Source organism: Hemitrygon akajei, chromosome 3, assembly GCF_048418815.1.
Source record: "Hemitrygon akajei chromosome 3, sHemAka1.3, whole genome shotgun sequence".
Lineage (NCBI taxonomy): Eukaryota > Metazoa > Chordata > Chondrichthyes > Myliobatiformes > Dasyatidae > Hemitrygon > Hemitrygon akajei.
Genome location: NC_133126.1, coordinates 19760280 through 19785983, shown reverse-complemented (window position 1 = coordinate 19785983; position 25704 = coordinate 19760280). Strand labels below are relative to the sequence as shown.

The following is a 25704-nucleotide window of genomic DNA, read 5'->3' as shown; positions in this document are numbered from 1 at the left end:
ACTTTAAAACACATTTATTGCACACATATCTTAGTTAGGACTTAAATTTAGGTAAACATGTGTTAAGCTGGTGTTATGCATACAAGGGTACTGTTATCAACAGTATGTCTCCATAATGTGTAGAGGCAAAAGCTGGTACACTGGCCAACCAGTGATCACTCCAGTTATGTACTGCCTCCTCAAATCAAATTTCTAGTTGCTTTAGTGTTGCCCAATAAGGCACACTTAGGAATAGAAGAAATAGTTTCTATTTCTGTAAATCTGCTAACAAACTTAAAAGAATGTATGAACAATACAAAACCTGAATGAAAAATTGCTGAGTTTGGTGTTTGGCTGAACACGAGCAGGGAATCAAAGTGGCAGAGGGTAGGGATTAACAGACTGATTGTTGTGAGAGTGTCTTTGAAACCTTTTCATCAAGTTGCATAGAAGCATTTGCTGTGTGCATTCTCTGCACTGCTGCCACAAAACAACAGATTTCCCAACATATGTCAGTGACAATAAACCTGAATGAGGAAGAATGTAACTTGTATTATAAACATTACAAACAGATTGAAGAATGAAAAATAACTGCTTAGGTTAACACTGTCAAGTTCCTAAACACTTTGAAAAAGATTAAAAAGACACAAGTTGAATAAAGAAAAAGCTGTTAGGATGAGGAACTACACAAACTTTTCTTTTAAGAAGGTAATTTTTAAGCAGGAATGATGGAAGGAGAAAAACGTAAATTTACAGAGGGAACTCCAAAGTTTAGTTCAGTGAAGTGCAGCTGCTTTAGGAGTGCAGATAACACATAGTTTAAAGTCTCACTCCCGTGAGGGGTGAGAAAGTCTCGTAGTGCTGGTCTGAGGAGCCAGATGACGTTCTACAGAACTGCTTTGAGTCAGCAGACTGGTTGACGTTCAAGTTATCTTAGAGTAAAAGCCACCATATCACTAACCTTCCTAATCCCTTGCTGTACCTACATTATCATTTTCAGTGATTCATGGATGCACAGGTCCCTCTGAATTCCAGCATGTTCTAAGTTGTAGAAAAGGGGATTGGATGAAGAGAGAGAGAGGAAATGTCTTAAATGTTCTTCTGCAGGGAAGAACAAATGAATGGGATATTACTTAAATGGTTTTGGGGTCCTTGCACATGAAATATAGAAAACTGCTGAAAGGAGCCATGCACCTGTTCTCTATCTGTATTGCATTCTGTGTTCTGCATTTATTATGTTTATTATGGTAACTGGTCACATGAGTGGGGTCATGGTAAAATCAAAGGGAATAAGTCACATAGTCGTGCTTTGTTTGTCGCAGTCTGTAGCTTTTGGGCTGGCGGATGCCAGACCTTTTGATGACTGCTCGATTACACTTAGCTTACAATAGAGTATGTTGAAGATCCATCACTTCAATATTGTATATTTGCTAATTGCTAATAAAAGATTGAATACATATTCTTGACGTTTGGAGCAATCATTATTGGAACAAGGGCACGTCATGCAAGTATAAGAAATCGGTAGGGTCACCAGCAGCGGCAGTTGTTTTGGTTTTGGCTTGGTTTAGCTACTACACTGGTACTCAAGTGCAGGCAGTAATAGGGAATGCTAATAGGATATTGGCCCTAACTTCAAAGGAGCATAAAAATATACTGAAGTCTTATTCCAATCGTGTAAGGCTTTAGTGAAGCCAAACCTAACGTAGTGTTGGTATTATTTTATTGAAGGTTTTTAAGAGTGATCACTAGGGTGATCCCCTCTATGTTGGGATTGTCATATGAGGAAAAGTTAGGATCCAACTCATTGGAGCTTAGAAGAATAGGAGGCTAGCTTACTGAAACATTTTAGATTACTAGGGAGTTAACCAGGTTAAATGTCAAGGGAAAGCATAAATAGTGGAGTTTAGGAAAGTCAGATCAGCTGTGATCTGAATGAGAAAGTAGGCTTGAATGCAGAATGGCCTACTCCTGCTTATACTTTTGGACTGTGGTAAAATGGTCCCAGAAAGGTCAGTACTGGAACAAGGCAGAAAATGTGGGATACAGAATACACCAGTCTGGAAATTTACAATAAATGTGGATCAAGCAGTATGTGTGGAGAGCAAAAACAATGAGTTAACATAACAGGTTGTTGACTTACTTAGAACTATCCAGTTTTTACACCTACACGAAAAGGCTGGCTATCTGAAAGTTATCATTTATTAAACTTGACATTCTCTTGTTATAGAGAATCCATTTACTTTAAACCAAAAATACAACTGTTTTCACATTACTTACTTGCTCTAAATTTCACATGAATCAAAGTCTAACGAACAAATGATGTACATTTTAGATTTTTTCCTAAATAGCAAAAGGACATTGCATTGTAGAAATACAGATAGATGAGTTCTCCATATTTGAATATATTAGGATTTAATATCACAGATATTTCCACTACAATTGATTTTACTAAAATACAATTGATAAAGAAACATTGTTCTAACAATTGTGTTAAGTGAATTAATTCTATCAATTGTGTTCCATCAGAGTTTATCTTCATGTTTGTTTGATGTCTTTCTTCATTCAATTTGTGGATTGTTCTTGAACAAATACTCAGCCTTTAAAAAAAGTATACAAGTATAGTGGATGTTACAAAGGTTTGTCAATTCAGCTTGTGTCCATTAGAGATATTTCAAGGAGATGTAATTAAAGACAGCAGTGTTGTTTTAAACTCATCCAATCAGTGTTTTTGAGGAAACAATGACTTGAAAACTAAAGTTATTGTAACTAGCTGCTCACTCTATGTCAGCAAACCACACTTTTAACTAGTAGGGAAAAAATGGAAGTGAACTTTAAAAACTGCAGATTTGTGAATCTGATATGCTATCTGAACTCAGTGTTGGAGAAGAGAAACTACAGTTTGCTTCTGATGTTGAATTACAATTTTTGCCAGTGGCCATTGCCTAAAGGTAGGAAATTTAACAGCTATCCAATGCATCTGTTTTAGTTTCCAAAATGTGGTTTCTGAAAGATTCATTGTATATGTACAAATTGTCTGCATTTTTTTCCCTGAGAAACACTAGGAGAATTCTGCAGGCATCTATGAAAAAGATCAAAATGCTCTCATGTTACAAGTTAAGTTTATGTCTTTTCGAAATACATTTGAAAATTAAAAGGTCACAACTGAAGATGCAGGAACATTGGCTCAATCCCCACCACAGCAGCTGTGGAATCGAAATGCAATTAAATAATTAAATCTTGAATAACAGAAAAGCAGAAGAAGCCACTCCTCACGCTTATCTAGTCTTCAGTCAATAAGATCATGAATAATCTGGTCTTTGGTTTCAATTCTATTTTCCAGCCTGGTTCCTCACATCCTTTGATTCCCCAGAAAGTCCAAAAACTCAGATCCACAACTCAGTGAATTACTAACCCATGCAGATCACTGATGAAACCATCGGATTGATATCAAAATCCATCAGGTATAATAATGTCCCTTAGGAAGTGAATTTCCCACCAGGTCTGATCTAAGTGCTACCTCAGACACACAAAATGGCTGATTCTTAGGTTCCACTTCAAGCTGACTTGCAAGCCATTCGATGCAAGGGGAATTACAAGTGGGCGATATATGGTGGCAATCCCCACTTCTTCTGAATAAAAATCAGAAGAGGGAATAACGATGCTGGTAATAAATCAAAGTCTGGCTCATTTTGTGGAATCTATTCCCTCTACAGTGGGTGAGTCAATCATAGCTGTCAATGGACTACTCCCAAGAATGGGAATTTGGCAGCATCATCCCCACACAGACTGATCTGAATCTGCACTGATTCACACAATGTTCTCTTACATAGAGAAGAGAACCTACTAGACTGATTCATTGGCACAGATGGAGGAAAGTCCTTACCAGAAAGTCCACTGGGTCTTCAGGTCTAATTCTGCAGCACTCAATCAGACCCTGGGTCAGGGTAGGCATAACATTCTGCATTAAATAATTTCGCAGTGGGATGGAATGTGCTTCAAGAAATTCCTGTTCTTGTTTCTTTACCTCTTCTAGTCGCTTATTCTGCATAAAAGCAAACCGAAAGTTTTGCTACAAGTTTGAATCGCACTACAGCAGAAGGACAACTTAAGTTCAAGTAATTACATAATAGAGTGAGTAATGCAGAAACTCAAACTATTGGGACGGTGTAGAAATCCATCTGGTTCATGAAAACTTTACTGGAAAAAAAATGTACTGTCCTTACATAGCCTGCTGTGTGACATCAGACCGAACAATGCCATTGATTCTTAACTGCCCACTGAAATGACCTAGCTAGCCACTAAACTCAAGCACAAAGAGGGAGTAATAGTTAATATTAGTGACTATTTTTTGTTTCTGAATATAAAAGTTCAAATATATTTTTTTATAAATTCAGCTTGGTCGTAAGTGTCAAATATACACAGGGCAATGGAATAGTGCAGAGAGAAGCTCGAAAATACCCAATAGTGTGTTGTAGACTAACAGACAAAGACAAATTTCTTCCTCTCCCAGTGTGTGTTTGAACACAGATTGAAGATGTATAAACTGGAATATTTAAAAATAAACTTAATTAAGCAGAAAAAGCAAACAAAAGAGAAAATACCATGCACTGGAAATCCAGAAAAAAGGAAATAAGCAGCCTCAGTCCCTGTAATGAGTACAAACGGACCTTAATCTTCTGCCCGTTACTTTTCCCCCCAAAAACTTATTTTAAAATGCAGCCTATTTTAAATTAGGACCAATATCCCTGCTCGCATTAGTGAAATACTGACATGGCAGATGCCTATATGGGCAATGGGTAGATTTGATCCAGTACTCAAGTGTCAAGCGATAAATATATTGGGAAGTTGTCGTGCGCAGATTATTTAAAAAATGAAATAATGTTTTCAGATAATGAACACTGAGTTGAACTTTTCAAGGTAAAATCTGCAAGGAAATAATTCGTAAATTTTCCATCAGGACCAATTGAAGTAACAGAGCTGGTAATTTGAAGGTTGCTGATTATCCATGTTATTACCCAACAGGATTCTGATGGAAAGAGAATCACCAAAGGGAGAACCTTTATGAAATTCAACTGGGGAGTTATTAGAAGATAAAGACACAAAACCTTTACATTAATATAACATCATCATCATGTACCATGTCGTATGACATAGATTATCATGGTCACATGACAATGATTGTTCTTAGCAAATTTACAGAAGTCGTTTGCCATTGCCTTCTTCTGGTCAGTGTCTTCACAAGACAGGTGTCCCCAGACATTATCAATACTCTTCAGAAATTGCTGCATGGTGTTAGTAGCTGCATAACCAGGACTTGTAATATGCACCAGCTGCTCATACCATCCAACACGTTATGGCTGTGATCATGGGGCTAAGCACGTGCTACACCTTACCAAAGGGTGATCTGCAGGCTAGCAGAGTGAAGGATTGCCTGCCACCTCTTCTAGTGGAGACATACCACTGTCCCTAACTAAGCCTGTCAAATATACAGGGAGACTCTGGTGTACCATATCAGTTCCACATCAATCACTTTATGGAGTAGAGAACAAACTGCTGGACAACCTCCACAAGTCAGACAGCATCTGTGAAGGGAAATGTGCAGCTGACATTTCAGGTCGAGACCCTTCATCTGGGATCTAACACCCATTCCAGATAAAGGGTCTCAACCCAAAATGTCAACAGTCCATTTTCTTCACAGATGCTGCCAAAGCCCCTGAGTTCCTCTAGCAGTTTCTTGCTTGCTCCAGGTTCTAGCATGTGCAGTGTTTTGTGTCTCCATGTTGTACTTACAGTCAGATAAAGCAATTAATTAAAACAAATTATTAAAGATTAGATTAGAAACAATCAACATATTTAGAATTGCTAGAGTCATTAGGAACAGGACATTAAACGCGGACATACTCTATCATCTTCAACCATTTTTTTCACAAGTATTTTTAGATCCAACAAGACCAGCTAATATAACACACCTGGTAATCCAAAGATGGCCAAATATCCATGAAGGTTGTAAGTCACGTGGGTGTAATATTTTACCTTCCTTCACTTACCCACTCCTCCCACCGTGCTAATTTTTCTGCAGCTTCTTCTGCCTCCCTGCGTTCCTTCTCGGCTTGTTCTGCAGCTTCTTTAGCTAGACGCTCATCTGCTTCTTTGCGCTGCAGTTCTTTCAGTTCTTCGGGTGTGGGTCCATAGTTTTTGGGCTTTCCCACAATTTGAATAATATCTTGGACCACAGGGGTGTTTTCAGCATCATTGTCTTGTGAAACATCTGAAAGCAACAGGTAGAAATAACAGATTTTCTTTCAAACCTTAATTATATAGCAGTTAACTCAACAGTGGACCAACATTGATGTTTTACGAGACTGTGATTGTTAGAGAGCTAGAAATTGATAGTTTTAGAAAAGGATCTTAAAATCAGCTTACTAAAGTATGATTCCAAAGTTGCCAGGTCTGGTTCAGCTTCAGACCACTGCTAGATAAAAATCAATGATAAAGTTCAAAGTAAGATTATTATCGAAGTACATATATGCCAAGAGATACAACACTGAGATTAATTTTCTTGCGGGCATACTAAATAAATCCTTAACAGAATAGTTACCATAATAGAATCAATGAAAGCCTGCATAAACTGGGCGTCCAACCAGTATGCAAAAGACAACAAACTATGCAAATACAAAAGAAATGATAATTAATAAATAAGCAACAAATATTGAGAACATGAGATGAAGAGGCCATGAAAGTGAGTCCATAGGTTGTGGGAACATTTCAATAACGGGGCAAGAGAAGTTGAGTGAAGTTATTCCTTTGGTTCTAGAGTCTGATTGTTGATGGGCAATAACTGTTACAATGCTTGGAGTAGATGTGCACAATGGTCGAGCGGGCTTTACCAATGATGGATTGGGCCGTATCCACTAGTTTTTGTAGGATTTTCCATTCAAGGGCATTGGTGTTTCCATACCAGGCTGTGGTGCAGCCAGTCAATATACTCTCCACCACACATCAATAGAAGTTTGTCAATGCTTTAGATGTCATATTAAATCTCTGCATACTCCTAAGAAAGAAGAGGTGCTGCCATGCTTTCTTCATAGTTCTACTTATGTGTTGGGCCCAGTACAGGTTCTCCATAATAATAACATTGAGGAATTTAAAGTTGCTGACACTCTCCACCTCCGATGAGGACTGGCTCATGGATCTCTGGTTTCCTCCTCTGGAAGTCAATACCGCTTTAGGTACTGTTGAGTGGGACAACCTACTGGAGAAAGACACAGTGACTGGGTATCTGGCACCAAGCCTGGTGCTGTGGCTCTGAGAAGCAGAGAGTTGAAAAGGACTGCAGTGTTGACAGGGGATTCCATATTCAGAGGAACAGAGCTGGGATTCTGAGGGTGCAATAAAGACATCCAGATAGTATGTTCTCTCCCAGGTGCCAGGGTCAGAGATGTCTCGGATTGGGTACATGGCATTCTCAAGGGGTAAGGTAAGCAGCCAGAAGTCTTGGTTCACATTGGCACCAATGACATAGGTAGACAAGGTGAGAAGGTCCTGAAGGGAGATTTTAGGGAGCTAGGTAGAAAGCTGAAAAACAGGACCTCCAGGGAAGTAATCTCTGGACTGCTACCTGTGTCATACCCCAGTGAGGGCAAGAATAGGATGATTTCGCAGGTGAATGCATGGCTGTTGAACTGGTGCAGGGGTTCAGATTTATAGATCATTGGGATCTCTTCTGGGGAAGGTATGACCTGTACAAAGGGGATAGGTTACACCTGAACACAGGGGGGGGGGGGCGGGGGTGGAGAATCAATATCTTTGCGGACAGGGTTGCTAAAGTTGTTCAGGGAGGGGGATAGTGTTGAGGATGAAGTAGTTGGTTTACAGGCAGAGGCAGTGTGTAGTAAGACTCTGAGCAAGGAGAGGCTGATGATAGGGCAAAATTGCAGTCAACACGATGAGTTGCAATGTAAAAGGAGGCCAAAATCAAAAAGGGTGAAAACAGGACTGAATTTGTTATATATGCAGGCAGTATACAGAATAAGGTAGATGAACTTGCAGGCAGTTACAGATTGGCATGTATGATGTTGTGGGCATCACTGAATCGTGGCTGAAAGATTATAGCTGGGAGCTTAATGTGCAAGGATACACATTATATTGAAAGGACAGGCAGGTAGGCAGAGGGTGTGGCATGGCTCTGTTAGTAAGAAATGAAATCAAATCTTTAGAAAGATGTGACATAGGGTGGAAGATGTTGAATCATTGTGGGTAGAGCTAAGGAACCGCAAGGGTAAAAAGACCCTGATGAGAATTATATACAGACCTTCAAACTGTTGTGACCATGTGGTCAACAAATTACAATTGGAGATGAAAATGCATGCAAAAAGGGCAATGTTACAATAGTGATGGGAGATTTCAATATACAGGTACATTGGGAAAATCAGTTTCCCTGGAGAGAGAATTTCTAGAATGCCTATGAGATAGATTTTTAGAGCAGCTCATGATTGAGCCCACTAGGGGATCATCTATTCTGGATTGGTGTCGTGTGATGAACCAGAATGGATTAGAGAGCTTAAGGTAAAAGAACCATTAGGGGAAAGTGATCATAATATGATCAAATTCACCCTAAAATTTGAGAAGGAGAAACAAAAGTCAGATGTATCAGTATTACAATGGAGTAAAGGGAATTACAGAGACATGACAGAGGAGTTGGCCAGACTTGACTGAAAAAGAACACTGGCAGGAATGATGGTGGAGCAGCAACGGCTGGAACTTCTGGAAGCAATTCAGAAGGTGCAGGATATATACATCACAAAGGGGAAGAAGTATTCTAAGAGCAGGATGACATAAGCCAACATAAAAGCCAAAGAGAGGACATGTAACAGAGCAAAAAGTCAGAGGATTGGGAAGCTTTTAAAAACAAACAAGTCAACTAAAAAGCCATAAAGGAAAAGATGGAATATGAAAGTAAGCTATTCAATAATATTAAAGAGGATACCAAAAGTTTCTTTAGATACATAAAGAGTAAAAGAGAGGTGAGAGAGAGTGTCTGACTGTTGGAAAATGATACAGGAGAGGCAATAATGGGGGGACAAGGAAATAGTGGAAGAACTGAATAAGTATTTTGCATCAGCTTTCACTGTGGAAGACACTAACAGTGTGCTGAAAGTTCAAGAGTGTCAGGGGTCAGAAGTGTGTGAAGTTGCTGTAACTAGGAAGAAGGTTCTTGGGAAGCTGAAAGGTCTGAAGGTAAATAAGTCACCTGGATCAGATGGTGTACATCCCAGGTTTCTGAAAGAGGTGGCTGAAGTAAGATTGTGTAGCTTTAGTAATGATCTTTCAAGAATCACTAGATTCTGGAATGGTTTCAGAAGATAGGAAAATTGCAAATGTCCCCCCACTCTTCAAGAAGGGAGAGAGGCAGAAGAAAGGAAATCATAAGCCAGTTAGTCTGACCTCAGTGGCTGGGAAGATGTTGGAGTCGATTGTTAAGGATGTGGTTTTGGGGTACATGATAAAATAGGCCATAGTCAGCATGGTTTCTTTAAGGGGAAATCTTGCCTGACAAATCTGTTGGAATTATTTGAAGAAATAACAAACAGGATAGACAAAGGAGAATCAGTGGATGTTGAGTCCTTGGATTTTCAGAAGACCTTTGACAAGGTGCAACAGATGAGGCTGCTTAACAAGTTAAGAGCTGATGGCATTACAGGAAAGATATTGGTATGGATAAAGCAGTGGCTGATTGGTAGGAGGCAAAGAGTGGGAATAAAGGGAGCCTTTTTTGGTTAGCTGCTGGTGACTAGTGGTGTTCCCAGGGGTCTATGTTGGGACCACTTCTTTTAAAATAATATGTCAATGACTGGGATGACAGAATAGATGGCTTTGTTGCGAAGTTTGCAGACATTACGATGATAGGTGAAGGGCAGGTAATTTTAAGTAGGGAGGATACTGAAGGAGAATGGGCAAAGAAGTGGCAGATGGAAGACAGCATAAGGAAGTGCATTGTCATGCACTTTGGTTGTAGAAATAAAATGGTAGACTATTTTCTAAATGGACAGAAATTTCAAAAGTTTGAGACACAAAGGGACTTGGGAGTCCTTGTGCAGGATTCATAAAGTTTAATTTAAGGTGAGGAAGGTAAATGCAATGTTAACATTCATTTCAAGAGGACTAGAATAGAAAAGCAAGGATGTAATGCTGAGGCTTTATAAAGCACTGGTGAGGCCTCACTTGGAATATTGTGACCAGTTTTGAGTCCCTTATTTTAGAAAGGATGTGCTGACACTGAAGAGAGTTCAAAGGATGTTCACGAAAATAAATCTAGGATTGAACGGCAAACATGAGGAAATTTGCAGATGCTGAAAATTCAAGCAACACACACAAATGCTGGTGGAACGCAGTAGGTCAGGCAGCATCTATAGGGAGAAGCGCTGTCGATGTTTTGAGCCGAGACCCTTGTCAGGACTAACTGAAAGGAAAGATAGTAAGAGATTTGAAAGTACGAAGGGGAGGGGAGATGCGAAATGATAGGAGAAGACCGGAGGGGGTGGAGTGAAGCTGAGAGCCAGAAAGGTGATTGGCAAAAGGGATACAGAGCTGGAGAAGGGAAAGGATCATGGGATGGGAGGCCTAGGGAGAAAGAAAAGGGGAGGGGAGCACCAGAGGTAGATGGAGAACAGGCAGAGTGATGGGCAGACTAAATATATCAGGAATGGGGTAAGAAGGGGAGGAGGGGCATTAACGGAAGTTAGAGAAGTCAATGTTCATGCCATCAGGTTGGAGGCTATCCAGCCGGTATATACGATGTTGTTCCTCCAACCTGAGTGTGGCTTCATCTTGACAGTAGAGGAGGCCATGGATAGACATATCAGAATGGGAATGGGACGTGGAATTAAAATATGTGGCCACTGGGAGATCCTGCTTTCTCTGGCGGACAGAGCGTAGGTGTTCAGCGAAACGGTCTCCCAGTCTGCGTCGGGTCTCACCAATATATAAGAGGCCACACCGAGAGCACCGGACGCAGTATACCACACCAGCCGACTCACAGGTGATGTGTCACCTCACCTGGAAGGACTGTCTGGGGCCCTGAATGGTGGTGAGGGAGGAAGTGTAAGGGCAGGTGTAGCACTTGTTCCGCTTGCAAGGATAAGTGCCAGGAGGGAGATCGGTGGGAAGGGATGGGGGGGGGGGGGGAATGAATGGACAAGGGAGTCGCGTAGGGAGCGATCCCTGCGGAAAGCAGAAAGGGGGGGGGAGGGAAAGATGTGCTTGGTAGTGGGATCCCGTTGGAGGTGGCGGAAGTTACGGAGAATTATACGTTGGATCTGGAGGCTGGTGGGGTGGTAGGTGAAGACAAGGGGAACCCTATCCCGAGAGGGGTGGTGGGCGGATGGGGTGAGGGCAGATGTGCGGGAAATGGGAGAGATGCGTTTGAGAGCAGAGTTGAAGTTGGAAGAAGGGAAGCCCCTTTGTTTAAAAAAGGGAGACATCTCCTTTGTCCTGGAATGAAAAGCCTCATCCTGAGAGCAGATGCGGTGGAGATGGAGGAATTGTGAGAAGGGGATAGCATTTTTGCAAGAGACAGGGTGGGAAGAGGAATAGTCCAGGTTGTGTGTGTTGATAGGATTGAACGGCCTTTCATACGAAGAGCATTTGATGACTCTAGGCCTCTACTCACCGGAATTCAGAAGGATGAAGACCTAATTGAAGCTTAATGAATGTTGAAAGGCTGCAATGGAGTGGATGTGGAAAGGATGTTTCCAATGGCTGGAAAGTCTAGGACCAGAGGACACAGCCTCAGAATGGAAATGAGCAGAAATTTATTTAGTCAAAGAGTGGTGAATCTGTGGAATTTATTGCCATAGGCAGCCGTGAGGCCAAGTCTTTCCAAGAAGTCAGGAGACTGGAGCTGATTGGGAAAATGGATCAGCCATGCTGAAATGGCGGAGCAGACTCAATGGGCCAAATGGCCTAATTCTGTTCCTACATCTTACTGACACCACTCAGCCACATTTTCAATCTCCCTCCTATATGCTGATTTGGCACCACCTTTGATTCGGCCTATGACAGTGATGTCATCACCAAACTTGAATATGGCATTGGTGCTGTCTTGGATGTTACTCTTGCGATGACAAGACCCTGTTGGACATTGGTAATGTAAAACATTGAAAGTCTGTTTCCCTTGTTTATTGAAGAGGCAGATGGTGAGGGAGCTGCATGGCCTTGGTTTTAGTGAGGACTATGCCTTAAGCCATGGCTTGCCTGTTGCTGCAGTCCAGGAGAGGAGACGCCGGAGACAGTGTAATCAGCATCCTGTCTGGGTTAGGGGCTGGTCCCTCCTGTCAGTGCTGCCCTCCGGTGTTCACTCAGTGCAAGACAAGTGGGATTGCATACGTGGGTTCATCTGGGGACTGCTGAGAACTGCTTGTTCTTGCTGATAACACCCATGCACCTTCAACTTACAGGCCATGCCACTTAGGGACTTGGACTATATATATTTTTTTTGTGTAAATGTTAGTATGCTGCTACCTTATATGTGCTAAATGTACCTTGCGCTGTGTATGACTGTTGGTACTGTTTTTTTACACCTTGGCCCTGGAGGCACACTGTGTTGTTTGGCTTTATTCATAGGTAGTAAGCATATATGGTTGAATGATAATTAAACTTGCACATGAAAATAAGGGTTCAGTGAATCATGCAAGTAGAAATATGATTTTTTTTTTAAAAATCTCTTGATTTGGAAACAGCAAAAATGATGATGTTCTTGATCTAGACCTAGTTATGATAGTGTTGGTTTTGGTGTTATTTTGGTCTGGGCTGGAGAGAAGGAAAGGTGTAGATAGTGCGGAAAGGGAACTGTTAGGAATTGAATCAGCCCACCAGAATTGTGCTGAAATCCCACAACTGGCAGATAGTTCATTGGGTAGATTGGTTGCAATTGCACTGAAGTCAACAGCTGTCATTTAGTTTGATCTCTAAGCAGCTCTAGGAGAGAATGGTATGAGTTGAGATATAATTACAACTTATAAGGCAAGGAGTATTTAACTTGAATTATGAGATGTAGTTGAATCAAAATTCAAATATATTACTAAAACTCCAGAGTCTAAAGGTTTTAAAAATATTTCAAGCAAATTAAATTGTCAAGCATACATCAGGAATAATACCTTGCATTTTAAACAAGAAATACAATAGACAGTGGATGCTGAAACCTGGAGAAAGAAAGACAAATGACTGGAAGAACTCAGTGAGTCAGGCAGAAATGGTGAAATGGACAGTTACGATTCAACTGGACCTTAAACTCTTCCATCACTATCACCACAAGTGACAAACAAATTAAAAAGTAAAGGAAGAATATTCAGGCAGCACGACATTATTGAGCCTTCACCGTGCCTCAAAATTTTTCAGATAAACAAAAACAAAGGAGTGCCTAGTTAATTTCATGGGAATTCCTCTCTGACTCTCAATCAAATGAACAAAGTTACTGAAGATGCATAATTAGGGTAATTAGCAACTTCGACCTTACTCCAGGTTTAAAATTGAGAAGGTGCTGGGAAAAGGAATTGGCTGGAGCTTTGAGTCTGTTCAGCAAGATCACAGGTGCTCTGCCAAGTAATTCCCTATCTCATTTTTCCCATAATCCTTTATTTTATTTGGTTAACACCAATCCACCAATCTTGGATTTAATATTAATAACCAATTATTTTTGTATTTAGTGATTTTTGTGCAAGTGAGCACCAAATCTGAGTTTGATAACTTCATGATTGAAAGGACAGGATTTAACTATTAATCTATCTAATAGCAGAATTCCAAACTAGCAGGAACAATTTCTTGAGCAACAAATAATCTGCTGGAAGAACCCAGTCCAGATGCAGGGTTTCAACCCAAAATGTTGGCAATTTCTTGTCCCCTACAGATGCTGCATGATCCACTGAATTCCTGCAGCAAATTGTTTGTTGCTCCATTTCATAGCATCTGCAGGCTCTAGTCTTGGAAGTTCTCTGTCTTTGCTATTGGTTCATATCAACATCTTGAAACATTTGATCAAGTATTTTAAACATCTAGATTCCAGTAATTTAACCCAGTTTTTGTAACTTCTCTTCATAATATTAACACTTGGAATCCAGAATTCACTCTACTAAATGCACACTGCTGTTCTCCAACATAAACAATCTTAAGTGTTTAGAACCATTCATGGTACTCCAAGTGGGACTAATAGTGACTTAGTATAACTGTAGCCTATCTTCCAAAACTTGCATTCCAGAGAAGGGCCAACTTTCCATTAGCTCTTGCACATCAAAATCAGGTTTATTATCATTGACATATGGAGTATTGTGAGCAGTTTTACACCCCTCATCTACGAAAGGATGTACTGGCATTGGAGAGGGTCCAGAGGAGGTTTATGAGAATGATTCCAGAAATGAAAGGGTTAATATACAATGAGTGTTTAATGGCTAAGGACCTGTACTTGCTTGAGTTTGGAAGAACGTGGGGGAGGGGTGGTGGAAATGCTTTGAAACTTATTGAATATTGAAAAGTGTAGAAAGAGTGGGTATGGAGTGGATGTTTCCTATTGTGGCTGAATCTAGGACAAGTGGACACAGCCTCAGAATAGAAGCATATCACATTATAACAGAGATGAAGAGGAAGGCCACATCAGCACCAGTTGCGTCGAGCTGCAGTGAGGGACCTGGAGCTGCAGCTCAATGACTTCTGTCTGGTCAGGGAAAGCGATAGAGAGGAGCTATGGGCAAGTAGTCACACTGGCACCTCAGGAAGCAGACAAGTGGATCACAGTCAGGAGAGGGAAGGGCAAGAGTCAGATACTAGGGATTACCCCCGTGGCTGTCCCCTTTAACAATAAATATTCCTGTTTGAGTACTTTTGGGGGGGGGGGGCTACCTGGGGAAAGCAACAGGGGCTGTGCCTCTGGCACAGAGTCTGGCCCTGTGGCTCAGAAGGGTAGGGAAAGGAAGAAGACAGCAGTAATAGGGGACTCTATAGTTAGGGGGTCAGACAGGTGATTCTGTGGATGCAGGAAAGAAACACGGATGGTAGTTTGCGTCCCAGATGCCAGGGTCTGGGATGTTTCTGATCACATCCACGATATCATGAAGTGGGAAGGTGAACAGCCAGAGGTTGAGGTACATATTGGTATCAACGACATATGGAGGAAAAGGGAGGAGGTCCTGAAAACAGACTACAGGGAGTGAGGAAGGAACTTGAGAAGCAGGACCTCAAAGGTAGTCATCATGGGATTTCTGTCTGTGCCACATAACAGTGAGTATAGGTATAGAGTGAGGTGGAGGATAAATGTGTGGCTGAGGGATTGGAGCAAGGGGCAGGGATTCAGATTTCTGGATCATTGGAACCTCTTTTGGGGCAGGCGTGACCTGTACAAAAAGGATGGGTTGCACTTGAATCCGAGGGGGACCAATATCCTGGCAGGGCGGTTTGCTGAGGCTATTGGGGAGAGTTTAAACTAGAATTGCTGGGGGGTGGGAACTGAACTGAACTGAAGAGACAGAGGAAGGGACTGTTGGCTCACAAATAGAGAAATCTTGGAGACAGTGTGAGAGGAAGGATAAGCAGGTGATAGAGAAGGGATACGCTCAGACTGATGGTTTGAGATGTGTCTATTTTAATGCAAAAAGCATCATGAACAAAGCAGATGAGCTTAGAGCATGGATCAGTCCTTGGAGCTATGATGTTGCGGTCATTACAAAGACTTGAATGGCTCAGGGACAGGAATGGTTACTTAGAGTGCCAGGCTTTAGATGTTTCAGAAAGGACCCGTGTATTGTCAGAGGAGTCAGGATATCTGCTGTGGGCCTGAAGACCCGGGATCTTTGCGATCTTCCAGCACAAAGCTCGAAAAAAGTGACGTAATGGACTTTTTAACATCGTAAACCAGCGAGCTGTTTGTTATGTCTCCCTGCTCACTGGGAAAATGGAGACACCTTTTTCCTCCCTTATTAGGGAGAGAGAGTATCTACGGTATGTCGAATGCTGGGTGTAATGCAAAGTCTTCGGGATAACTGAAAGTCTGTATCTTTGCTATTGCTTTGTTCACACTTGAGTGCTTGGTGATGGTGCTAACGCTTGCTTTTTTTTTTGCCAGTTGGGGGAGTGGGGATTGTTACTCGCTGCCGCTTACATGCGGGGGGGGAGCTTGGGGGGACTTTGGGGTTCATTCTTTGGGGCATTTCTCTGTTTTTGTGGATGTTTGTGAAGAAAAAGCATTTCAGGATGTATATTGTATACATTTCTCTGACATTAAATTGGACCTTTGAACCTTTGGACAGGCAGAGAGGCAAAAGAGGTGGGGACATGGCACTGCTGATCAGAGATAGTGTCACAGCTGCAGAAAAGGAGGAAGTCAAGGAGGGATTGTCTACTGAGACTCTGTGGGTGGAAGTTAGAAACAGAAAGGGGTCAATAACTCTACTGGCTGTTTTTTATAGACCACCCAATAGTAACAGGGACATCGAGGAGCAGATAGGGAGACAGATTCTGGAAAGGTGAAATAATAACAGGGGTGTCGTGGTGGGAGATTTTAATTTCCCAAATTTTGATTGGCATCTCCCTAGAGCAAGGGGTTTAGATGGCGTGGAGTTTATTAGGTGTGTTCAGGAAGGTTTCCTGACACAATATATAGATAAGCCTACAAGAGGAGAGGCTGTACTTGATCATTGGGAAATGAACCTGGTCAGGTGTCAGGTCTCTCAGTGGGAGAGCATTTTGGAGATAGTGATCACAATTCTATCTTCTTTACCATAACATTGGCAAGGGATAGGAACAGACAAGTTAGGAAATCATTTAATTGAAGTAAAGGGAAATATGAAGCTATCAGGCTAGAATTTGGAAGCATAAATTGGGAACAGGTGTTCTCAGGGAAATGTACGGCAGGAATGTGGCAAATGTTCAGGGGATATTTGTGTGGCGTTCTGCGTAGGTACGTTCCAATGAGACAGGGAAAGGATGGTAGGGTACAGGAACTGTGGTGTACAAAGGCTGTTGAAAATCTAGTCAAGAAGAAAAGAAAAGCTTATGAAAGTTTCAAAAAGGTATGTAACAATAGAGATTTAAAAGATTATAAGGCTAGCAGGAAGGAGCTTAAGAATTAAATTAAGAGAGCCAGAAGGGGTCATGAGAAGGCCTTGGCGAGTAGGATTAAGGAAAACCCCAAAGCATTCTACAGGTATGTGAAGAGCAAGAGGATAAGATGTGAGAGAATAGGACCAATCAAGTGTGATAGTGGAGAAGTGTGTATGGAACCGGAGGAGATAGCGGAGATACTTAAATGAATGCTTTACTTCAGTATTCACTACGGAAAAGGATCTTGGTGATTGTAGGGATAACAAAGTGAATTGAAAAGCTTGAGCATATAGATATTAAGAAAGAGGATGTGCTGAAGCTTTTGGAAAGCATCAAGTTGGATAAGTCGCTGGGATCGGAAGAGATGTACCCCAAGCTACTATGGGAGGCAAGGGAGGAGATTGCTGATCCTTTGACAATGATCTTTGCATCATCAATGGGGATGGGAGAGGTTCTGGAAGATTGGAGGGTTGCAGATGTTGTTCCCTTTTTCAAGAAAGGGAGTAGAGATAGCCCAGGAAATTATAGACCAGTGAGTCTTACTTCAGTGGTTGGTAAGCTGATGGAAAAGATCCTGAGAGGCAGGATTATATGAACATTTGGAGAAACATAATATGGTTAGGAATAGTCAACATGGCTTTGTCAAAGGCATGTTGTACCTTACAAGCCTGATTGAATTTTTTGAGGATGTGACTAAACAAATTGATGAAGGTAGAGCAGTAGATGTAGTGTATATAGATTTTAACAAGGCATTTGATAATGTACCCCATGTAAGGCTTATTGAGAAAGTAAGGAGGCATAGGATCCAAGGGGATCTTGCTTTGTGGATCCAGAACTGGCCTGTTCACAGAAGGCAAAGAGCGGCTGTAAACACAAAGTACACTGCAGATGCTGTGGTCAAAAATCAACACGTACAAAAGCTGGATGAACTCAGCAGGTTGGGCAGCATCCATTGAAATGAGCAGTCAATGTTTCAGGCCGAGACCCTTCGTCCTGAGTCCTGACAAAGGGTCTCAGCCCGAAACGTTGACTGCTCATTTCAATGGATGCTGCCTGACCTGCTGAGTTCATCCAGCTTTTGTACATGTTGAAAGAGTGGCTGTAGATGGGTCATATTCTGCATGGAGGCCAGTGACCAGTGGTGTGCCTCAGGGAATCTGTTCTGGGGCCCTTACTCTTCGTAATTTTTATAAATGATCTGGATGAGGAAGTGGATGGATAGTTTAGTAAATTTGCTGATGACACAAAGGTTGAGGGTGTTGTGGATAGTGTGGAGGGCTATCAGAGTTTACAGCAGGACATCTATAGCATGCAAAACTGGGCTGAGAAGTGGCAGATGGTGATCAACCCAGATAAGTGTGAGGTGATTCATTTTGGTAGGTCAAATATGATGGCAAAATATAATATTAAGGGTAATACTCTTGGCAGTGTGGAGGATCAGAGGGATCTTAGGGTCCAAGTCCATAGGACACTCAAAGCTGCTGAGCAGATTGACTCTTTGGTTAAGAAGGCATATGGTGCATTGGCCTTCATCGCTTGTGGGATTGAGTTGTTACAGCAATATAGGATCCTGGTCAGACCCCACTTGAAATACTGTGCTCAGTTCTGGTCACCTCACTACAGGAAGGATGTGGAAACCATAGAAAGAGTGCAGATGAGATTTACAAGGATGTTACCTGGATTGGGGAGCATGCCTTACGAGAAAAGGTTGAGCGAACTTGGCCTTTTCTCCTTGAGCGGCGGAGGTTGAGAAGTGACCTGACAGAGGTGTATAAGATGTTGAGAGGCACTGATTATGTGGATAGTCAGAGGCTTTTTCCCAGAGCTGAACTGGCTAACATGAGAGGGTACAGTCTTAAGGTGCTTGGAAGTACATACCGAGGAGATATCAAGGGTAAGTTTTTTTATGTAGAGAGTGGTGAGTGCGTGGAATGGGCTGCCAGAGACAATGGTGGAGGTGGATACGATAGGGTCTTTTAAGATACTCTCGGACAGGTACATGGAGCTTAGAAAAATAGAGGGCTATGGGTAAGCCAAGGTAATTTCTAAAGTAAGTACATGTTCTGCACAGCATTGTGTGCCGAAGGGCCTGTATTGTGATGTAGGTTTTCTATGTTTCTATGTTTTTCTATGAATTTTCTTAACCAGAGGACAGTGATTCTGTGGAATTCATTGTCATAGTCAGGTATAGTTAAAGCGGAGGTTTATAGGTTCTTGATTACTAAGGGCGTCAAAGGTACAGGGAGAAGGCTGGAGAATAGGGTTGAGAGGAAACATAAATCAGGTAGGGTGGGATGGCAGAGCAGACTTAAAAATAGCCTGATTCTACTTCTGCATTTTATGGAAACTTGTTGCTATGTGGCAGCAATATAGTTGAAGCCATTAAAAAATTACTTTGTTATAATAGTACAGAAGAGTCCATTATATTGTAATGGTCACAGACCACCAAATATCTGCTATTTGTTATTTAGATCTGCATCCAGAAAATACTGGAAAATGTCATTTTCTATGTCTACTGTTATTACAGCCCTGTGCTATACAGTACAAATATTCTCTCAAACCCAAAACTGAATAGGTAAAAACTGTAAATGCAATATTGATTATTCTCAGGTTCAGCAAATGTAATAGTAAAATAGTGCATGACCACCTTGTATACCTCAATTTCATTCAAATTAACAAAGCTTACCTATATGAACTGGATGAATCTCAATCTCATCAAAGTAGTTGAGAAGAGCCTCATCTTCTGTGTTCTGTTCCCTATATTGGGCCAGGTAATGCAAGAACCTTTCTTGTATATAGTGAGTCCCAACAACATCACTCTCTGGCAGATTTAAGACACGTTGCTTCAGGAACTCATCAGAAGCTTCCAAAGCAAAGACGTATTCTACGGAGAGAAAGTATACAGGGTTGGAATTGTAAACAGAGTTTGGGACAGGTGAAGGCTCAGTTGCATTTTAGAAATTAATTAGTGAGTTACTTTAAAAGGTTAGGTGACGCTGATGATAAATGATGCCTAGTATTGTTCCAAGGCACCTTCACCATCATCTGTAGCTCAACAGAAAGCATTAAGTCAGACGTCAGATTCAGATTCATTTAGTTATCATGTGTACAATGAAATGCCTCATTTGCATTAACAACCAACAAAACCTAAGGATGTGCTGAGGGCAGCCCACAAGTGTCGCCACACATATTATGTCCACAATGCTTGGTAGAATAACACAGAACAATCAACAAAACAACTACAGCAAAACAAATCCGTTTCCTAACACCCACCCACTGGGACAGTTCTTCAACCCCTTTCTAGTTCGCCTACTGCTCAAACCAGTCCACTGACGATGCCATAGTCTCGGCCCTCAACTCCGTCCTATCCCACCTAAAAAATGTCGCATCATATGCCAGAATTTTGTTCATCGACTTCAGCTCAGTGTTTAACATGATCATCTCACAGAGGCTGTGGGTAAACTGTCCTCTCAGGGACTCAACACACCTCTCTATAACTGGATCTTGGACTTCTTGACAGAAAGACCCCAGTCAGTCCAATTTGGCAGCAGAATCTCAAGCTCCATCATGCTGAGCTTTGGTGCCCCCTTCCCGCCCAGGGTTGTGTCCAGCCTGCTGCTGTTCACACAGATAACTGATGACTGTACTACCAGATTGAGCTCAATCTACATCATCCAATTCGCTGATGATACTACAGTGGGTGGTCTCGTCAGCAACAATGATGAGTCGGCATACAGAGGAGTCTCCAACAATCAGTCTCAGCTTGGTCAAGACTCATTTTGGTTTATGTGTTGTGTCTGGTATGTTTTGTGGGTGCACTGTGGTCCGGATAAACATTGTTTTGTTTTGTTATACAAGTACAGTATATTGAATTTGAACTTGACAGACCTCCCGTATCTAGGCTTCAACTCCTGGGCTTCAACTTCCAATCGACCTTCGGGCTTTGATTTTTGGTATTGACCCCTGGAGTAGTCAATGACAGGACTACGAACTCCAGGCTCTCTATCTCACTGGCAAAGTTGAAGATTCTAATCCCACATGAAAAGGCTGACCACAAAAAACTAGGCTGACACTTCAGTGCAGTAGTTTCAGGAGGAGATGCTATTTTTGGATAAGCCAACATCTGTTCGTGCTTGTGGACATGAAACTTCCAATGGCACAATTTCAAAGACAACAAGATGAGTTATCAATGGAGTCCTGAGCTTTCTCCCTTAAGTAACATCACCAAAACAGATCACCCTGACATTGGTCCAAATAAAGATTTATCCTGCTGCCAGTCCTGCTTATAATTACCTGGGCTGGACTGCTGCACTCAAGAGGCCTCATGGCAACTAGGCCACACGTTCTAACAGTTTGGAGTCCAACCCCAAAATATCTTGAAAGTCTTTAACAGCAAATGAAGCTGCCCAAGGAACCTCACCTCCGGTCAACGTTGATCAGTTTCTAAATTTACATAATGATCAGAGAAGTTTAAAAACTATTAACATCTCTGAAAATATAAGCACTGAGAAATAATTTAAAACATTAAGTGAAACAAAGTACGTAAAAGTATATATTCCCCCTAAATTTCAGTGGTAAGCCCCCATTCAATCAATGAGAATTTTAATCCTACATTAGATTTGTCTGGTGAAATCAGGTTCCCCAGTGTAGGACTGGAGAATCCCATCACTATTGAACTTCACATGGTATTCAGTAGGACAGGAAGATAGAAAGATAGAGCACTACAGCACAGAAACAGGCCCTTCGGCCCATTGTCAAGACCCAGACCATATCTCTCCATACCCTGCCCATCCACACAACTTCAAAGGTGACTCCACCACTGGCAACTTGTTCCACACTCCACAGAGTGAAGGTGTTCCTTTTCAGATTCCCTGTAACTATTCCACCTCTACTATGTCTTATGGTCTTAATGTATTCGGTCTAAAGCCAATTCAAAACAGTCTTCCAGCCACTTTAGTTTTTAATAAACATGATATCTCACTTGGTCAGAATCCCTCCCTTGGCACTTTTAATTGTGCTGTTGAGGTAGTTGGGTATGGTAGACATTGAAAGCAGAGCTGGTATGGTCTCTTGAGTGTCATTTGCTTAATTTCAAATGCACTCTGTTTTCCTTGCTGGCTTTAGAGAGGATCTGGAGGAGATTTACAAGAATGATCCTGGGAATGAAATGGTTAATATTTGAGGAAGGCTCTGGGCCTGTACTCACTGGAGTCTAGAAGAATGAGTGGGTATCTCACCGAAACCTATCGAATATTGAAAGGCCCAGATAGAATGGATGTGGAGAGGATCCCCCCTGCAGCGGGAGAGTCCAAGACCAGACGGCACAGCCTCGTAATAGAGGGGCGTCCATTTAGAATATTTAGATACTTTAGAAAGTATCTATCATTTAGATAGATACTTTATTGATCCCAAAGGAAGTTACAATGCAACAGTATCATTACAAGTGCACAGTTATAAATATTAGAAGAGAAGTAGAAAGAATAAAAAATTACTTACCACAAACAGTCTAACAGGAGGAGGCCATCACTTCCCTGGCTATAGGTTGGCTCATTATGGAGTCTAATGGCCAAGGGTAAGAATGACCCCATATAGCGCTCTTTGAGGCAGCACAGTTGTCTTAGACTATTAGTAAAAGTGCTCCTCTGTTCGGCCAAGGTGGCATGCAGAGAGTGAGAAACATTGTCCAGGATTGCCAAAATTGTCCTTTGTCCTTTGCAGGGTCATATATGTATCAGCACATCTCAGATTCTTGGGCTGCTAGTGTACATGTGAAATTTATTATGCTGGAGGTTCCCTTTGGAGCTATCTGCAACAGTCATCATGGTCCGGATTATTATTTACAAAAGGTGATCGCAGAAGCTAACCATGTTCTGATTGGCTGCTGTGGTTCCTACATCACAATGGTGATTACTCTTTTAAAGAACTTCATTGGCTGTGAGACACGTAATAATGTAAGAGGAGGTATATAAATGAAGTATTGAGAGAACAAGATAACAGGGTGTGATATATAGGGGTTTAAGAGGCTTGAACAGTGGGTTAGGTGAAGACAGGTAGCTGGAGAAAAGGTGATAACAAAAGGAAATCCTGGAAATAGTCAATAGGTGCAGCAGTATCTGCAGGGAGGGAAAAGTGATTACATTTAAGGTTGATGATCTTTGAGGGTATAAAAGAATAAAGTGTTTTGACATTACAGATAATTTTACAAATTATAAATACAATAAAACATTACCAACCTGGAGTAATTGCTTTGTCATACTGTGGTAGTTTGTTCATGCCACCTTCTTCTTCCTCCTCCTCTTCAGCTGTATTGTAAGGCAAAGATAAAAGTGAAGGAGAGTCTACACATAGATGTCTAAAGACCACTGCTATGTCTCTGCTGCTTGGATCATAGGTGAAAAACAACATTTTGGGATAAAATATGCAGGCATGTTAGATGAAAATAATGTACAAGGCAATCCACATGATCTTATTTTGGTTCATTTTTAAGCTGCATGAGGAAGTTAAATAAGTAAAACATTGTTAATCTGACCCCTGTGTGTAAATTCCAATGAGCTGGCATCTAGTGAGGTCAGAGTTCAAGCAAGATGTGTGATGGCATGGACTATTGAGCAATGTCCAGTCTGTGGGCCAGCGTCTTGGCTATGGGTCAGGACTGTGACCAGGGCTGAAGTCTGGACTGTGACCAGGGCTGAAGTCTGGACTGTGAACCAAAGCCCAGATTGTGGGCTAAGTGTGTGGCTGCAGTAGGGGTCACAGTGGGAACACTGAAGCATGGCCAGGGTATTTTGATGAGTGGAAACATAAGCAAATATCATGAAACATTTAAGGATAATTTTATGTACATGGAAGAACATACATATCATCAGAAAAGCTACCCTTCTATATTCTATATTTCCAAAACACTTATCTCAGAATAAAAGCTATCTGTAACATCAGTCAGTCATAAGTAAAGTTTGCATTTTCTTGTACTCAGTTTTCCCCAACTTTCTACTTCTTTATTCTTTTGTTCCTGCAATTTTTCTTTTTATCACTAGTTGCTGCTTCTCCCCATTTTGGTTTACTTTTTTTGCCACAATCCTTTATTATGGCACCTCTCCTTGCCTCCTCTCCCTTGTTGACTGCCATGAATGAAAACCAGGGTAAGATCATAAAATGGCAGTCATTGTGGACACTTTGAAGCTATGGAGGAAAGGACGTATCTCAGTGAAAAATTTGGCCATTGTCACCATGACTGATTTACTGTCAAGGTGAGAATTGAACTGCTAGCATGGGCTTCAGATCACAAATAGGATCAACAAAATCATTATAGTCTTGCTTCTATTGTGTAGTTGCATATCCTTCTCCAATTCTCATCAGACTCAGACCTTCGGACAAGGCTATCAGAGTGCATGGAGGACAACATAACTTACCAGCAAAGATGATCTTTGTTTGTAAATAGGTCTTGGGAAATCCATCAAGAATAAAACCCTGGTTCTGGCAAGGCATAGATAACAGTTTCTTCTTCATAAATCTGTTGACATAGGTGTCATCCAAGCGACCTACAGAATCCAAATAGACCAACTGTTAGAATTCAGAAGGAAGCTTACTGATCTCTCAACATACATATTTAAGGTACCCAGAATTCTGCAAGGTGAGGGAAAGTAAACCATAGGACATAGCAGCAGAAGTTCTTCAACCCATCAAGTATGTCCTGACATTTATCATGGCTGATTTATTTTCCCTCTCAACCCCATTCTTCTGACTTCTCCTTTGATGCCCTCAGGAACCAAACAGCCTCCACTTTAAACATACCCAAAGTCTTGACTCTAAGGCAAATGAATTCCACAGATTCACCACTTTCTGGTTAAATAAATGCCTCCTTGTCTCTGTTTGAAAGGAACATCCTTGTATTTTGAAGCTACGCTCTCTATTCCTAGACTCTCCCACTGTTCGAAACATCCCTTCCACATTCACTCTATCTGGCCTTTCAATATTTGATAGGTTTCAATAAAATCCCTCTCACCATCCCTCTCCCCCTCATTCTAGTGAGTACAGGCCCAGAGCCATTAAACACTGCTCAAACATTAACCTTTTCTTCACCAAGGTCATTTTTATGAACCTCCTCTGGAATGGTGGCACACCCTTTCTTAGATAAGGGGCTCAAAACTACTGATAGTACTCCAAGTGTGGTCTGATCTGCCAAATTTTTTAAATAAAGATTAGCTTTATCACACGTACATCAAAACCTTGAAATTTACAGTGAAATATGGCGACAACCAATACCTCCTGAGGATGTGCTAGGGACAGCCTGCAAGCTTCTGACGCTAACATAGCATGCCCACAACTTACTAATCCTAACTCATAAGTCTTTGGGATGTGGGAGGAAAGTGGAGCACCTAGAAGAAATCCACTTGGTCACAGGGGGAACATACAAACTCCTTATAGACCACAGTGGGAATTGAACCCCGACTGCTGGTGTTGTAAAGCATTACACTAGCCGCTGCACTACTGTGCCATCCTGAAGAAAGCCTTGAAGGCTAGCTGCAGGTAATTGGGTCAGAGTTTATTCTAAAAACAGCAGTGGACTCTTGGTGGCCTTTGTTCAAGTATATCATTAACTTCAGGAGAAAGATAAATGTACAGCCAAGCTCAGATATCTAG

The 25704-nt window shown here is 41.5% G+C and overlaps 1 protein-coding gene across 2 annotated transcripts in view; it reads right to left on the bottom strand.

Moving 5' to 3' along the window:
- Positions 1 to 2374: 2374 nt before the first annotated feature.
- ak7b (adenylate kinase 7b) overlaps positions 2375 to 25704 on the bottom strand; it is a 61819-nt gene continuing 38489 nt past the window's right edge. Inside the window, exons 13-18 of one of the 2 annotated variants that reach the window (XM_073039291.1) lie at positions 24474 to 24602; positions 23298 to 23366; positions 19751 to 19948; positions 6027 to 6247; positions 3863 to 4021; positions 2375 to 2576 (exon numbers count right to left, since the gene is read on the bottom strand). In XM_073039291.1, coding sequence (XP_072895392.1) covers positions 2538 to 2576; positions 3863 to 4021; positions 6027 to 6247; positions 19751 to 19948; positions 23298 to 23366; positions 24474 to 24602 — 815 coding nt within the window. In that variant the 3' untranslated portion in view covers positions 2375 to 2537. The remainder of the gene's footprint in view (positions 2577 to 3862; positions 4022 to 6026; positions 6248 to 19750; positions 19949 to 23297; positions 23367 to 24473; positions 24603 to 25704) is intronic. The other variant, XM_073039292.1, reaches the window with a different exon arrangement.